At 32.6% G+C, this 17124-nt stretch overlaps 2 protein-coding genes across 15 annotated transcripts in view; one reads left to right on the forward strand and one right to left on the reverse strand.

The window, feature by feature from the left end:
• LOC139774105 (dual specificity calcium/calmodulin-dependent 3',5'-cyclic nucleotide phosphodiesterase 1-like) overlaps positions 1–17124 on the forward strand; it is a 95750-nt gene that overhangs the window by 59259 nt on the left and 19367 nt on the right. The gene's annotated exons all lie outside the window — the stretch shown is intronic.
• On the reverse strand, positions 256–9467 carry LOC139774104 (alpha-glucosidase-like). 2 transcript variants are annotated; one of them, XM_071709080.1, is made up of 9 exons: positions 9368–9467; positions 8247–8411; positions 7240–7577; positions 6107–6232; positions 3288–3695; positions 2819–3074; positions 1852–2047; positions 907–1047; positions 256–735 (listed from the first exon to the last, which is right to left on the reverse strand). In XM_071709080.1, exons 2-9 carry the CDS (start codon positions 8398–8400, stop codon positions 663–665), a joined length of 1692 nt encoding a protein of 563 aa, XP_071565181.1. In that variant the 5' UTR covers positions 8401–8411; positions 9368–9467; the 3' UTR covers positions 256–662. The 2 variants fall into 2 exon arrangements, with proteins under 2 accessions (XP_071565181.1, XP_071565180.1); XM_071709079.1 differs by having other exon boundaries at positions 9308–9461.

The raw sequence follows: 17124 nt of genomic DNA on the forward strand, positions 1-17124 counted from the left end.
AAGCGGAACGGGAGATTAAATTCTCAATTTATATCCTTTAGGGCACTAATGCAGATAGAATTAGCCCCTAAGGATTCGTATTAGTTGGGAATGATCCCCGCGTGATATGAACGTTTATACACATATACATATACAAATGATAAGTGTACAGGCAAAAGTAAACCGTACACGCAGCCCAAGTAGTGATGTAAAAAATATATAATCTTACTTTTTTGAAACTTTAATTTTATTTTATTTAGAGACTTGACACACATGTAGCATAATCAAAAAATTTATTACATATATTGTATCATATACATACAAGTTACACTATTATTATGTGTGTGTGTGTGTGTGTATATATATATATATATATATATATATATATATATACGTAATCATTTATTACCTCCTTTAATACTTGTTTGTTATTTGAGCAATTATCTATGTTGTTACTTATGAACGTAGCATTATTTCTCGCAGATGAATCCGATTAATAAGATAAATATAAAACATCTTAATAACAACTTGAGATAAATAAAACAGCAGCGTGTAAAACACGGATGTAAGAAATGACCGTAAAGGGTAATTCCATCTTTTCGTCTAAAGTACAATACTATAGAAATTACTTTGAGAAAAATAACGCCTCGTTCGAATATTCATTTCCATGGTTTTTCCTAGTTTTACGTAGTACTGGTATATATCACAGCTCCTGATGCAGGAATTTTTAAGGTGCGAACATCTTTGATAATATTCCTATTAAAAAAAAAAATTGAACACATGAGCACACATTTGAGATAAGGAGATAATCAAGAGATGGCGTATAACGCGCCTCTTACGCTTTAATATCATATTACACATAAGATGTATTTTATTTTATAACGCGCGTAATTAGCGTGCTACATGCGAAGAAAAATATATGCTTACCCAATAAGATGATGAGCATTCGTAGTGGCATAATAAACGTTTAATTGATTTGATACGTGAACAAGCGTTGATAAATCAACAATTTTCTCTTCATTTGCAAAGTTTACCACTACGTAAACCGATTGCTCCCCATCCGCTTTCCTATAATAACAAGCACATCATGATTTTATTATTGACGTTCAGTTAAAAGTGCTACGTTATCTCGCCAAGAAAATTAAATATTAAAAATATATAGATACTAGCACACACTAATAAAAAGATGAAATATATTTTTAAATATACAGGGTGTTTCAGAATTGCACGGCACTATTTTAAGGAAATATTTTCTAGGTCAAAATGAACAAAAAAGTTTATATAAACACATGTCCCAAACTTTATTATTAGTAAGATATTAAAGAGTAAAGATTATATGTTTAACAGTAAAACTTTTAAGTATGTTTTCAAAGTGGCCGCCGTTTTATTGAATGCAGCATTCAGCACGATGTATCCATGTATTTCTCTGGCACGTCTTATGAATTATTCCTGGATAGCTGCAGCAGCTTCCATTATGCGATTTCTTATGCTTAATTCTTCTTGCGTGCCAATAGGTCTACACTCTACAATAAATTAAAGACTATCCAAAATAGTCTAACGTCATTAGACTATTTTCTATGGGGGTTGGATCAAGTCTTTAGTTTATTGTAGATTTATTGGCACGTAAGAAGAATTCAACAAAGCGGCGGCCACTTTGATAACATACTTTAATAAAGTTTGGGACATGAGTTTATATAATCTTTTTTATTCATTTTGACCTAGACAAATATTTCCTAAAAATAATCCCGTGCAATTCTGAAACACCCTGTATAATAAAAACTCGCTCAAATAATATTACTATAGACAATAACTGTAATAACTGCATGCTTTTTTGTTCTATTATATATATATATATATAGATATATATCCTACCTGGTAAAAGCGAGAACATCATCGCCCAATAATTTCGTGGTTAAGGTTCCACGTTTAACCGCAGGCCATTTTCGCATAGCAGAAACCGCTTTATATAGAGCGTAGTAGGAGTTGTTCTGTTTCTTTTGCGCGGCTAAATTAAGTGTCACGTAGTTTTTATTAACTGGTAGCCACGTTTTTGGATTCGTGGAGAATCCTAAAAATTTATAATTGAAATAAGTCTCAGATTTCTTCTCAAACAAGTCCTATAATTATGTATATCGCTTTCACATAATTATACTTTTAATATTATGGTATATGATGGTATGATATTATAGTTTCAATAAAACGTAATGCCTTTTTGATACTACAAATGACAAATTCAAACTGACAGCGATAGGATGTTATAATACGATCGATAAGCAACCTGTTTCATCAACAGTTTTTCACCCACTTTCTTTCGTAATCTCAAAATGTGACGTATGACCTGACAAACGTGTAGTGTTGATTCTTAATATGTGAGCCATGACACGAGTCTGACATTGAAAGCGTGCTACGTTCGTTATGAACCAGTTTTTATGGTGTGACCAGTTATACTAAAGAGAAATGGATCTTCTTATTATTTATTAAAAAGTCAATAGTTTGATCAATTTTTTGAGAAGAAATAAATTTGCTTTGCAAACGTTATAGCCAAGTGATATTTAACTTGGTCGATATTTAAAAAAAGTCGATAATAACATTAAATATTCCTCTGTTTTAAAATTATTAATAAACTTGCAAAAAAATGTTGACCAACAAAAGATGGCTTGAAATTCTTCAATCAGTTTAATTTCGACTTAAACTGGTTCTGTGAATTTTTTTAATTAGTTTCGACAGATAATGATTAGCTTAAATTGCGTTTTAGCTTAAATTGTGGACCCAACTGATAGATTGACATAGCGATTTTAGAAGGTGCTGGGGGGGGGGGAGAGGGGAGATAAACTCGTACCAGCCGAAGTGGTGTCGTCCCATTGGAACGGTGTCCTTGCGGGATCCCGAGACGCTTTCTCGTAACCATCTCTGCCGGCATTGCAACCTGGCGGATCTTTGGTGTCTTCCCATGAGATCCACGTGTCCTCCATGCCGATTTCTTCGCCGTTATAAGTTACACCCACTCCCGGAAGCAATAAAGTTATCATAGTTATAGCTTCCGCTCGTTGCCGTCCATAACGAGAGACTAATCGCGATTTGTCATGATTTCCAGCCTGCGGAAAGAATATAATTTTGTGAAACTACATTATCGACTTTATTATAAATCTTAAAAGTAGAATTTTGAAAGAATCTTAAAAGAGGTCACAAGATGATGCAATGTATACTTGAAAGAGAAAGAATATTGCATAATATGCTAAAAAAAATGTCGAGCGACATTTGGAGATTGATTCTTTCTAGATTCGAAAGACACGTTTCTCTCGACTTACCACCCAGTTAGCAGTTCCTCTTAAAACAGGCATGTTTACCATCCATCTGTCGATCAATCTCTTGAAATCAGTTGCTTTAGAATCTTGATTCGTTTCGGCAACAAAACCAAAATTAAAGGGAAAATGTGCGCCGTATACATAATACTTCATCGTCATCGTCATGTTTGCATAAGCCTCCATCATCATAGCTCTTTCCGAATATTCATCTGTCACTTCTCGCCATCCTTTGACTATTTCGTAGGTGCGCGGCTGATCCTTGGTGTATATCTTATCCGTGTAGCCGTAGTCCTCGGGATTTGGATTACCCGTAAGTGGTTCGTCCAAGAATCTGACGTCCTCGCACAAATGTGGTATCGCGTCCACCCGAAAGCCGTCCACCCCCTTGTCGAGCCAAAATCTCATGACATCCTGAGGGCAGGAGTAGAGAGCACGAGATATATATGCTCTTGAGTGAACCATCTATATCCATATACCTTCCCGATCTATACGAGTATGTATCTTCAAGTGGATTAAACCACTAGGCTACATACAGTATTCCTCATTAAAGGCGTGCATTCGATCCAAGTAATAGTTTGCATACAAAAATTATGTGCGTGTGAGATAATTTGATTAATTATTTTGCTATGTTTTACACAAAATCAAATCGTTAATTCATGCATATTAGGAAATGGAAAAATTTACAATTAGTATACTGTAACATAGTTACAGTAATGCCTTGATTATATGTACAATATATATTGTATATATATATATATATATAGTATGATTAATTACTTAACTCGAGTGATTATTTTGTATCAAATGTAATTTTCTATCAGGTTGAATTAATAAGAAACATAAAAAAGGGAATATAGGTGTTGCTACAAAATGTTGTTAATTAAATTGAACAAGTCATTCCCGATTAGCTAATATCTTTGCTTACAAAGATAAATACGGGTTTACAAAAAAGAATGAGTTGCTGCAGTTGCTTCTCAGTTCCATTTGGCTTTATATTATGAATGTAGCATGTTCCGAGACGAGAAAATTTTGTGACATAAGGGATTTGAAGGGGAATTGAGGCTGCGATAAGAGGAAGCACTTGCCTTGTTGTGGAACAATTTTACGAAAGGAAAGAAATTGAATAAAACCTCGACATCTGTCATGCACGAGCAAATATACGGAATATACTGACAAAAAATTTTTGTTACGTAAATAATATAACAAACGAAAGACACATTTTACACGACTTGGGATTTCGCCAAATTTTTAAGGCCAATTCAAAAATGATTGCAGATTGCGTCACGCGAGCTTACCGCGCTATTCACTGCACACGATAGTTTGTCCAATCCGGATTTTATTGCGTGTACCAGCGTACTTAACAACTTTCGATATTACGCTACCGCTGGGTATTTCACCATTTCACTGTTTCTCAAATTACAGGCCCAGGATTTGATCGTAGAATATGAATGCTTGCAAAACTTTCATGTACTATATTACTATATAATTTTTGTAACGTAAAAAGAAGAAGAAATAACGCGCGTTATAACGGCTACGGGAAAACTTGACCTTTAGTCTTTAATTAAGTACAAGTACGATGTGCAAATAATTTGTTTGAAAGTTGTTATTCCAGCTCGGCGAACTTGTGTTTGTTAAATTGATCGTAATTATCTCGCTTCACGCCCGCTGGACATTTGTTACTTGTTACCGTACAGTCGGATGATCATTATCGATCATCATCTTCCTCGTGAAATCGCATTAGTGTGCATTGGTCGCGTGATATTTTAAGTGTCCACACCTTTGGAAAAATTGACAAATTGTACGTCCGCTTCCTGATTCATTCCGCGAGCATAATTTTACGCTCATCGCGTTCGCGCAACGAGCAGCTAATTACATCCGCTTCTCGATCCGCGACAACGCGATCAGAGAAAACACTTGCCCGTCGTAATTTTACGTATATTTCAACAGGCCTTGATTTATCCGCGTCCGCGAGTTAATTACCCTTGGTGTGAAAAAAGAAAAACAAATGCGGCGTTGCACGATAGATGCGGTAGATGCATGACGCGCCCGCGTCATGTGTCGTGTATCGTATCGTCGTCGATCGTTTTTTATCGCGGTCACGCGTGATTTTTCTGAAACGTCAATAATTTCGCGCAAATTGCCGAGAGAGCGGAGAGAAGGACAGAACGATGTTTGCTTTTCGTTTCGCAAACGCGGAACGAAATAAAGAACGGAAAATCTGTCGCGCGCACGGCGATGATGACGGAAAAAGCGATGTCCTTGTACGATGTATACAGGCCGGATTTATTTTCACCCCTAGTGACATAGACGACACGCTGTAGGCTGTAGGAGCGACAGATTACGATCCGTCGTCCCTACGCAGCTTTGCTGTTGTGCGCTGTTAACTACTGTATCGCTGTAACCAAAGTCGCTGGTTACCCAAGACAACACGAGATAACAAGATAATCCGATATCAGTTTTGATCCAAGTTCTGATCGAGACAATTAGATATTTCATTATCGGTAATTTTTTTTCATATCGAGCTGCACGTGGGCCACTTATCGGGGGAATTTTGCCTCAAAATTATTAAATATGAAAGTTGTTCGGCTGACAAGTCGTGTTTTAACAATAAGTATAATCGGAAATTTACCGCGATCTCTAGCGTTCGTGTGATTCGTACTATGAGACCCATGAGAATATAATTGTAAGTTTGCAAAATATATTATATTAATATAAAATTATAACTTTATATTAAAACCAATTCGTTTGTCAAAATAAGGAATAGGATGAGACGAACATTGAGCCAAACTCAATTACGATAGTTATTTCGTACTTCTATATACCTTCATTGCGTTCACTACGTTCTCGTTTTCATAGTTGAGATCGGGCTGCTCCGGTGCGAATTGATGGAGATAATACGCTTGTCGTTCTTCACGCCAGGTCCATGCTAATCCACCGAACACACTCACCTATATACGTGCAGATAATCATTCTGTTTTACGTTCGATTATGCATTTAAAGCTACGTTGCAGATATAAAATGTCAAGTATGCCGTGGATATTCGAAAGAACGTTGCGTTTATATTAACCGGGGGTTAGGATGTTGGCAGCATTGCTCAGTTTGAATGACTTGATTTATGTTGCAAGTAAACGTGCCTACGTGTGTGTATTACATAATACTGCATACAAAAATTTGTAATTGCGATGATGGATCTCTGGTACCTACGTATCTTCGATATGTCGAACAATTTTCGATATGTCGAGTAAATTTTTAACATGTTACGCATTATTAACTTACATCGACGCTTGATGACAAATAAAAAATAGAGAAAGATTTTCGTCTTATCGATTATCGCAGTTGAATCGACATTTAACCTTTATTGAAAATAATGTGTAATTTACAGATGTTAGGTCAACTTTTTTCTAAATTGTCTCTACTGTAATAATTGATAAGAATACATCCTTGAGAGATCAATTATATCTCTATAATCTGACCTCTAATGTTTCTGCTATAATAGTGTAACATATAAATCTTTTAACATTTATTAACATATAATTACGTCATACGTTAACAAAACTCGAATATATCTGTTCGAACGTGAAATTCGGATAGCTGCAAAGTCACTCATGCATCTTGATGATAATGCGAATCGTTAATAAGCACATCGTGCGATATTTGATTACTATATAGGCTTTTAAAATTAGTACAAACATCCTCTAATGTTAAGTTCCCTAATTGTTTATATCACACCGCGAGATAGAGAATTAATAATGAAAGCTGCCTTAATTTCATTCAGAGAGCACAAAAGAGGATACTTGAAATTTGAATATCGACATAACTCGCGTATTCGGACTTGAATTAATTTACCGACTTTAACAACATCGTCCATTCACGAAGCACAACTCTCGCGTCGTCAGTCTCCATTGTCCTCAGTCATGTTACGGACGTAGCTTCGGGTGTTACCTTAATTACTTACCCAATTATTCGGCACCGTAACTGTTCCATTCGGCAGCACCTTGCCTTTATGCCATACGTAATAGTCGGTGTAAGGTTCTATGCTTTGCAAACTTTTTTGGAACCATTCGTGTTGGTCCGACGAGTGATTAGGAACAAGATCCATGATAATTTTCATTGACGCGTCATGCACGGCCTTTGTGAGCGCCTCGAAATCCTTCATAGTTCCAAAAGTCTCGTCGATGTTGACAAAATCGGAAATATCATAGCCAAAATCGACCATCGGGCTCGAATAAATCGGAGATAACCAGAAAGCATCGACATTCGACTCGGTGAAATGTTCCAATTTGCTCATAATACCTGTATACAAAAACTTTTGAATTCTATTGTATTTACGAAATATTTCTCTGCTAGTCTTTTAATGTGCGATTAAATAAATAGATAAACGTTTAATTTTCCGAACGTATTTAACTTTTTCTTACAAATGTTTTGTAATCGATTTAAATTGCCAAGGTATAAGTCAATATAAAATATGAAAAATTTACAACAAATAATTAATTTATTTAGAAATATCCGAAGAAGAGGGGTGGGGGGGGGGGGAGAATTGATTCATTGAGTCAATAATTTTTTTTAATCGATTCTATATTTAACAAAGAATTTGTTGTTGAAAGTAAAAGCTGTAAACTTGTAAAATATCTAAATTTTTTAAACATTTTTTAAACATCAAAATACGTGATCATAACTGTAATAACATAACTGTAATAACGATATCTCTAACTAAGCGCGAAGAAGATAATACGATAATTTATAATTGTATTTTGCTCTATATTATCCGATACTATACGTTCAACTAAACATTTTACTTAGTTAACTAAATATTAATTGTTTCAACAATTTATTTAGTTTCTTTAATCAAGAATTAATTAATTCAACTAACGTTTAGTTAACGTATCGGACTAAATATTTCTTGATGGGATTGACAAATTTTTTTTCTCAGTGTAGGATTTCATTACAAATGAAAAAACATACCCTTAAGATCCCCGATACCATCACCATCACTATCCTTGAAGCTTCTGGGATAAATTTGATAAAGAGACATTGACTGCCACCATTCTGGACTAGATGCACTATATCCGAGATTGGACGATAGTAGTATCGTACAAAGTGTTATTACACCATTCATCCTTGTTAGATCTTAAAAATGAATTATAAATAATTATTCATGCATGCGGTAACGTCAATAAATATGTATAATAGTATTTGCATAGAGGATTATTCTATAAATAAATAGCATCTCAATCGTAGTTTATTTCACAAACGGTAAGAGACAAAAGATGGAAAAGTTTAGGCTTATTGGAGATATTGTAAAACAAATTTAATATAATTGTTAATTTTAAAAGTAACCAATGACTTGATTAATGACTAAAATTTTATTTGTTAAACAGATAGATTTGAATTGTTCTTTTTAGTGCCACAAAAAATATAATATCTTTAATAACGAATTACATGTCTTTAAATATTAATAGCTCTTGAGCTCAGTTGTCGATTATAATGTTTGATGAAACTCTTTTAAACTTATATTGCAATATCACAAAACCAAATATAATCTGCAGATTTATTTCATCAACATTTTATCAAAAAACGTAAATAATAAAACCTGAAAGCTTTTTGATTCAGATATACTTTCTCTAACCTATTTATACAAGCATTATGTATAAACTCAAGTTGGACGGAAATTGCAAACATGGCAACACATGTATATATATTATATATGTATATATATAATATCTAGCAAATACAACTTTGCGATGTATTATGTAAGCTGCGAGACATCTGTATAAACAGTTGTTTCGCTACATCTCAACAATCCCAAAATCACAAATTGATCATTTATTTATCAAAATTAAATCGAATTACATAAAATTATTACGATACGTTTAACAATGTTTTAAATATATATTTTCTAATTTTTTAAAAGTGAAATAAATTATATAAATTATCGCTCAAATATTAGGAGACATCTCCTAATATTATTAAGTTTGTAAAATGGTAAGTAGCAATGAAATTGTTTCTACAAATTACGCACTTACTAATAATTTATCGGCACAAATGCTTATGTTCGGACTAATAGAGACTTCTCGGACACTTACTATATGATCTACTGTTGTAGAGTAAACGAATCTTTCCTCTTTTATAGCCGCGTTATGTAATTACGGTCGAGTAGAGCTTCATGCACACAACGCAATGATTTCTGCGCAGAGTACATTAATATATGTCTAATCGCGATATATATATATATATATATATCTCTTTAGCGGAATTTTTTATCTAACTCCTTCAAGATAAAAAAAGTCATCAGTGCTACAACAACTAAAGCAGTGTCTCTCAAAATGATAGAACGCAAAAATTAATTGACTAACAATTCGTGGAATATATATATATGTAGCACTGATGACTTTTTTTATCTTGAAGGAGTTGGATAAATATACGCGCGCGTACGCAGGCTTTCCTACTTAAAATCCATTAACTTTCCATGAAAGATTTTCTGGTCAATTTAGAGTGACTGTTTTTTAATAAAGTCGATTCTTTTAAATACATTGAAGAATCCATCATCGAAATTTAAAGCACAGATTTTATATTTATGCAAATTTAATTATTATATATTCTTGTGTATATATATATCTAGGTGTTTTTTAATATAAAAAACAGACATTTAATTTATAAAATATTATTTAAATAGTATGTAGAGAAATGTTATCCTTTTTATTTTTGAAGAAATTTTGCGAAATACTATTTGAGAAACACTGGCGTGTAGAGATATAATGATGTAGATGTTTTATATTTCCGGTGAAATTAAAGAGATTTATTATACTGGTGATGACATCAATTTGATAGCTACTAATTAATTAATATCACTAAAGTGATATTATATCAATAAGGTAAATTATATAGATTTATTTTAAATGGAAACAATTCTTTTATATAGATTTAATCATATTTACAATTGAACTAAAATTAATAGGTGTAGATATTATAATATATACTTTTTTTGATAAATAAACTTTGTTTCGATACAAACTGTTTTCATAAATTCTACGGATTTGTGCAATTAAGCTTGTTTATTTGCCAAAATAATATCTCGAAATGTGCAGGTAAGAGATGATATCAAAATTGGTGCGATTAGATGCGAGGTGCGATTAAATTTTGATGATGAAAATAACAGTTTGCGTAAAGTTTTATATGGAACATTATATCGGTCAGTATATAGACATACAATATGATAATTAATAAAAGGAATTTTACTAAAAATTAATTTCAATAATATTACCTTTGCTCAAGAAAAATTTAATCAGCGATAATATTTAAAAGATATAACACGTTATATAAGCGATTATTGTTGACAATATTATATCATACAGGATGTAATGTTGAAGAACTTACTGATAAGAAGATTATAGAAACGACATATTTATATTAAAGATTAATATTTAATTTTAAATTTGCGTATTACTAAAATGTATGTAATATCTGAATAGTTATGTAAATACCTATTTCTATCCTTTCGCCCAGCTAGTCTTCATACAACGTTTACATAAAAGAAAGGTATTTGTTAATTAGTAGGGGAGACCGGGGCCTAACCGTCAGTTTTTTTCGGTGCCGATTTTTAACAAGAAAATAAATAATTTTAGTTAAATGTGGTATACCACTGTAAAGAGTGGACCTTTAGCTACAAAATTTATATAGGAAATTTTTATCTACGTCGCTTTGTTTAACCGGTATAGAGCAAAAACGACAACGGTGGAAAAATTGAAATCTCAAAAATGCCGGGGTTTAACCGTCACACTGCATTTTCAATACATATACGTACATCTAATCCTGAAAAATGATAGAATACATCTTAATAATTATTTTTTAAGAGAAAAATATAAAAATTTATTTAAAATTTTTATGCGAAACATTATTAAAAAATAGTTACGAGGGTTCCTCTTTCCGCAGAAGTCACTCGCCCGACTTGTTTCACTTCTCGACGTCCGATGACTCTATTCGGTGTCTGAACGGTTGTAATTCCCGTCTTATCCATATTCCATATGCAGTGAGCCTGGAAATGCCCGGAAATGCCTTGGAAATGCACCCGGGCTGCTTACTGACGGATTAACCCCAAACACAAGTTTCAGGTTTGATCGCCCACGAAATATTAGACATCAACGATAATGAAAAAACTACACTGGATTCGTGTTCAGCATGCATTACTCTTTATAATCGCGTACCTCGAGATTTGGAGAGCAAATATTATTGCAGATATTACAAAATTTCCACGCGCAGAAAATGTAACTTTCACCTTCCGAAAACACGTTTGCCCTCGTAAAAATCATAACACGGCAGGTAACCTGCCGAAACTCCGTTGGTCACATGGATACCATAAGCAGCGTTTACAATGTTAATAGCGAGTTCGCACAATATACAGGTTCCGAGATATTTGATTTGACGGTTCAACCCCGGCGACGGTTAGGCCCCGGTCTCCCCTATATTTTATATCTATAACTTTATTTCTTCTGAGACAATATTACTTTATCAATTAAATCAAAACTACTTACGTCATTATATCTACTTAGTTTTATTATATCTTTTTTTTAGATGGCATTTTACACGTTTTTAGCATTGTCTATAAAGATTGTCTATCAAGAGACACGGTAGTGTCACGCGCAGCGCGAGATAACAACTTACGTCAAAGAGAAAATTATGCTATATATTTCTATAAACAGAATAGTTGTAATTTGTTATAACTTTTGCTAGTTATAATACCAGTTGTCTTTAATATAACCAATTTTATTTTTTATCTGAAAATGCATGTAATATGCATGTGGAAGGTAAAATAGAGAATCTTTCCTCTTTGTCGTTAGCGGACATGGTTAATAGAGAGTTTTAAACAAAAATTCAATTTGTGACCTAAAAACATTAGCGCGATTGCGCAACGTTAGCCCCCGAAAAATGCTTCCCAAGTTTATTTAGTTCAATATTAATATAGATAAAAAATGTACCGCGTTGTATTATATGTTATAATATATGTTAATCGGACAATGAAAACAATAAAGTTATAGAGTTACTATATAAAAAAAGAGGTATCTGAATTGATTTAAAAGAAATATAAAACTCGTTTGAGTTGTTTTTTGCCGCTAACTGCAGAAAATTTGATGCATTTCGACAAACGTACGTGATTGAAAATATTTAAAATAAAGATAAATTATAATTATTTAAATCTGTAAATTATTTGGTTTTTATTTTCTATACATAATATAAAACAAAAATTATCTGAGTTTTCATTTGAGAGAGAGAGAGAGAGAGAGAGAGAGAGAGAGAGAGAGAGAGAGAGAGAGAGAGAGAGAGAGAGAGAGAGAGAGAGAGAGAGAGAGAGAGAGAGAGAGAGAGAGAGAGAGAGAGAGAGAGAGAGAGAGAGAGAGAGAGAGAGAGAGAGAGAGAGTGATATTATTTCCTTTCCATAGGATTATATAGGATTCAGACTGAATACGCATGACAAATTTCATTTAATCGAAAAGATATTACGCATAAATTCGCGATTAACGGCATACGTAACGATATTTATTTCGACAGTCTAATAAAAAATGACGTTAAGAGATTGCATGATTCAGAGATACAAATATTGTACATATACTACGCATGTCGAGCGTAGCTCGTTCTCGGAGGCAAGACTGAATTTCACATATGACCATAGCCAGTATACCCGCCATGCTGTAGATGTAGACAAGCACAAAACGCATAATCGTCTGCATATGTCTGGTTTGCATCCAGCGGCTGCGATTGGAAATCAGATTTCCTGAATGTCGCTATATTTAGTGCGGCGCGGCGCGGCAATATAATTTCCACGAGCGTTACGTCGCTCGCCGCACTGCGAGCGACGAAAGGAATGGAAAACGAGACAATAAAACACGGGTAAAGTTCGGCGAAGCGAATCACATTCAAGTTAAAGTCTTTACCATGCAGACATAAAGTCTTAAGAGTATATTCTGATAAAAAGTTTTCGATAATCAATAATCCAGATATGCAGCGCATCTTTTCGGGTTGTATGCTTGTAATATATGCGTGCATACACAGAATGATATCATTTTTTTAAACTGCAATCACGCGATTTTACTATTATTTCAATCTTTTGTGTTTTATTCTTTGAGAAAGCGAAAAGCAAGTCTCAAGTTTTCGCGAGTTTTTGTATGTATGTACAGTTCCGTTCGATTCCGATCACGTTTCGCAGCTAAACTTGACGAGATAAAATCTCAGCAACTTGAGAAATTCAATAAAATCGATAAGCCAAAAAATCTGACAACTCACATACTAGAGTTTATACATAATAATCAAAGTTATAAGTACCTACAGAGTAATGTGTTTTAGTTAATATAAAAACCTTTAGATCGGACCATAAGAGTAGCTTACGATTTTTCGACATTAATAAAGAATTGCCGCGGATAATAATATCTTCATTTCTCTCTTTTTGTAACATTAATAACGATCTAAATTAATTATTAAGTTAATAAAAACGTTTACGCGCGTTATGTGTCGGAATTAAAAATCTATTTCTTCTTTTTCGTTTTATCTATTTTCCGTACTTGGGTTCTGGTCTCGAACATATTCGTCATGAAAATTTCCACTTGAAATGTTTTTTGTTATTTTCTTTTTTTGATAACGAAAAAGTAACGTGAATATTCTTAAGGAATATTTTGCTCTTGTTTATAACGCCCAGAATTTTACGGATTTACATGCAGAAGATAAGCAGTAACATGTTTAGAATCATCCATAATCCATTGACCCATTGAAATTCATCATTTTATATTTTATATCATAGGAAAGACAGAATTCTCGTTGTATCGAAGGTGAATAATATATCAATAGGTATTGACTTTTTTCAATTAGTATAATGAGTCGTTATGTTGAAGAAAATTACATAAATCACAGACATATTTTATAATAGTGCCAAAAATACGTGCCAAATATATCAATTAAGAACGCTTATAATATTTTTAAGTAAATATTTTTCGAGAAGGTAATTTAGAATGTAAAATTAAAAAACGAATTTATTTATGGTGTACATGCATATGCGATATGATAATCGCATAGCATCGGAATAATATGATGTTTTGCATTGTTGTATTAATATACAGAAATATTTAAAATCTTGAGAGTCGATCATTATGCGAATGCAATTTCACATTCAACTTTATATCATCGACGTGCAATTTTATGAAAGGATTATTTAATGACGATATTCTGTTTTTAGAATATTGAGATTGAAGAAATTCTCTAGACTAACATGAAAGGTAGTTAGGACAAGCCATGGATAATTTGTTTCTATGAAATATACATACATGATTTCATATTCAGAAATATACATGATTTTTCCATCGAAAGTTTTTTATGTTTATATCAATTATATATATCGCCATATTCTTGCAAGAAAAATGTTTAAAGTGTCATTAAAAATACAGGATACAATTTTTGTTACCTTATCGCAGAATAGCTAAACTGTTGATCAAAAATTTATACATAAATTCCATATTTTGTATCAAGAAGGTTACTACTTTAATTATAACTATCAAATAGCTTGCATATACACAGTAAAAAATAAAATGTTAATTGTAACATTTTTCAAATGTCCCAGAAAGTCCACTCTAAATTTTATGTTAAAATAACTCATTCATCGTGTGTTACTTGTTGACAAATTAGAAATGTTAATTTATTGACACTATATTTTACATTTATATGTGTTCTTTTAACTTTAAGTATAATGTAAAAATAACTTGTACAAAATGTCGATATAACATTTTGCTCCGTCTGATTTAATGTAACTCTTACGAAATGTATATTATACATTTTATTTTGAGTTATATTAACACATATTTTAGTAAATTTGATTATTTTATATGTCAAAGTTTACGATTATTTGAAGATTTACTTTAACTTTTGTTTATGTTAAAATAACTTTAAGACGTGTTGATTTTTTGAAATAATTATGTTAAAAGAACTCAAAATAATATTCAATTTCTAAATGACATACATAAAGTGTTAGTTATCACGTTGACATAAATATAACACATGAAAATGTTACGAAAATAATAACATAGCTGTTGTATGTTAATTTTACATTGAAATAATAGTCAAATCTTGGTAACACAAGAAAATTTTAACATTTGGACGCACGATTTTTTACTGTGTATAGATATCTAAAACACAACACGGGACTTAATTACATACTTATATTTATAAGTAATATAAAATACAAAATAATCTATGAGTTATTTATCGATCTTAACACGTACCTATATCTCGAGTCTCTCTTGCCATTAATAAAATGCCTCATTGACGCCAGGAAGACGTACTCGGCACTTTGAGCCAATGAGAAGATAACAAGGAACTTGTCCAAGTTAATTTTCGAGCTATTGCGAGACGATTACTCTATACGTCACTAATTACGTATGTATGTATGGTCAAGACAAAGCGGATCGATTATCTTGCAAACCCTGTCTGAAGAGACGTGAATTGGATCTCGTTCAAGACTTGACGATGATCACGGGATTTAATTATTACATCGCTAATTTCTAGGTGTATACGTGTTTAAATGCACCATTATATAAAATATAGTTATATCTTGCATTAACTATACTATATATGTATATTAATATCATTTGTGTAGCCTATAATAGTATGGACATTATCGTGATATTTACAATTAATTTATACAACACCATCAAAGGCTAAAAAATTAACTGTAATAATATTCTTGCGCAAGTATTAAAAGGTCAAAATGATTCGAGTGTTTTTTTACGAAATTGTTTCTGTTTGCTCTTATATGAACATCTTTTTCCTATCGTAAAGGGGATATATGTATCTATATATATCACCTGCTTTTTAATGTGTTCATTTGCGTAATTCGTAAAATCCATGAAAAGTGTTGATAGGAATTTGATCAGAACTCGTTCTATCTGGTTTTATCGATCATCAGTGTTTGTTATTTAATTGAATTTTGTCGCGTAAGCGCACTGATTAAAAATAAGATGACAAAGAGAGAAGAAGAAGAAAAAGAAGAAGGGAGAGAGAGAACAGAAGAGCGAGAAAAGGTTCTTGGCCACGTAATTCGGGCAACACTTGGGTTTGTTGCCCGAGAAACGAAGTCGTATCAACTCTTACATTTTTAATCACATTTATCTCGACATTTATTCAGGAGTCACCAACGTTTTGCCGACAACCATTATGGCGCTATAGACAGATAACAATGTTATTAAAAATAATATCTATATACCTAATTATTTCATTTATTGAACTAGTAAAATTTTGTTAGAATCTCAAATTGTCTTAATATATTTTATATAGATTACTGTATAACGTTGTTTGGTCAATAAATTTTATGGTTTGAACTTTTATGGATCGAATATTTACGCATGAACGGACTTATTGTTAGCCGATAGCATTACGATCTAATAACTAATAACTAATTGATATTTATTATTAGATCAATCTGTTTCTGATACGACACACAATAGTAAGATAACAATGCATAACGAGTGATGAGAGATTTGCATACTCGATGACATCTCATAAATCGTGTCTGTGTTAAACATTTCTCAACCGCTTATTTTGTGATATTTAGCTTTTGTATTTTACAACAGCGGCGATTCTTTATATTTCATGGATATCTAAATTAATTTCAGAGTCTATTTGACTCGCGGTAAGCTCACAAATATACTTGGTATAGTCTTGGTCAACTTTAGCACTTTCGGAATATCGCAAGTAACTTACAATTAGATGCTGGTGAAACATACTTCAGCCAATGATAATACTATGGTTCTACATGCGTCAGATATGCAATCAATCGAAGCATATAGGAGCGTGGAAAAGAGAAAGC

This window comes from Temnothorax nylanderi, unplaced genomic scaffold, assembly GCF_030848795.1.
Source record: "Temnothorax nylanderi isolate EJ_2023f unplaced genomic scaffold, tnyl_v1.0 TNYL_tig0074_pilon, whole genome shotgun sequence".
Taxonomy (NCBI): Eukaryota; Metazoa; Arthropoda; class Insecta; order Hymenoptera; family Formicidae; genus Temnothorax; species Temnothorax nylanderi.

Bases quoted from the DNA above. Each gene is read 5' to 3' on its own strand.
- LOC139774104 (XM_071709080.1), bottom strand. From the start codon at position 8,400: ATGAATGGTGTAATAACACTTTGTACGATACTACTATCGTCCAATCTC. The intron at 3,696-6,106 runs GTATATAGAAGT...TCCTGCCCTCAG, and splicing joins ACGTAGTGAACGCAATGAAG to GATGTCATGAGATTTTGGCT. The intron at 3,075-3,287 runs GTAAGTCGAGAG...TTCTTTCCGCAG, and splicing joins GAGGAACTGCTAACTGGGTG to GCTGGAAATCATGACAAATC.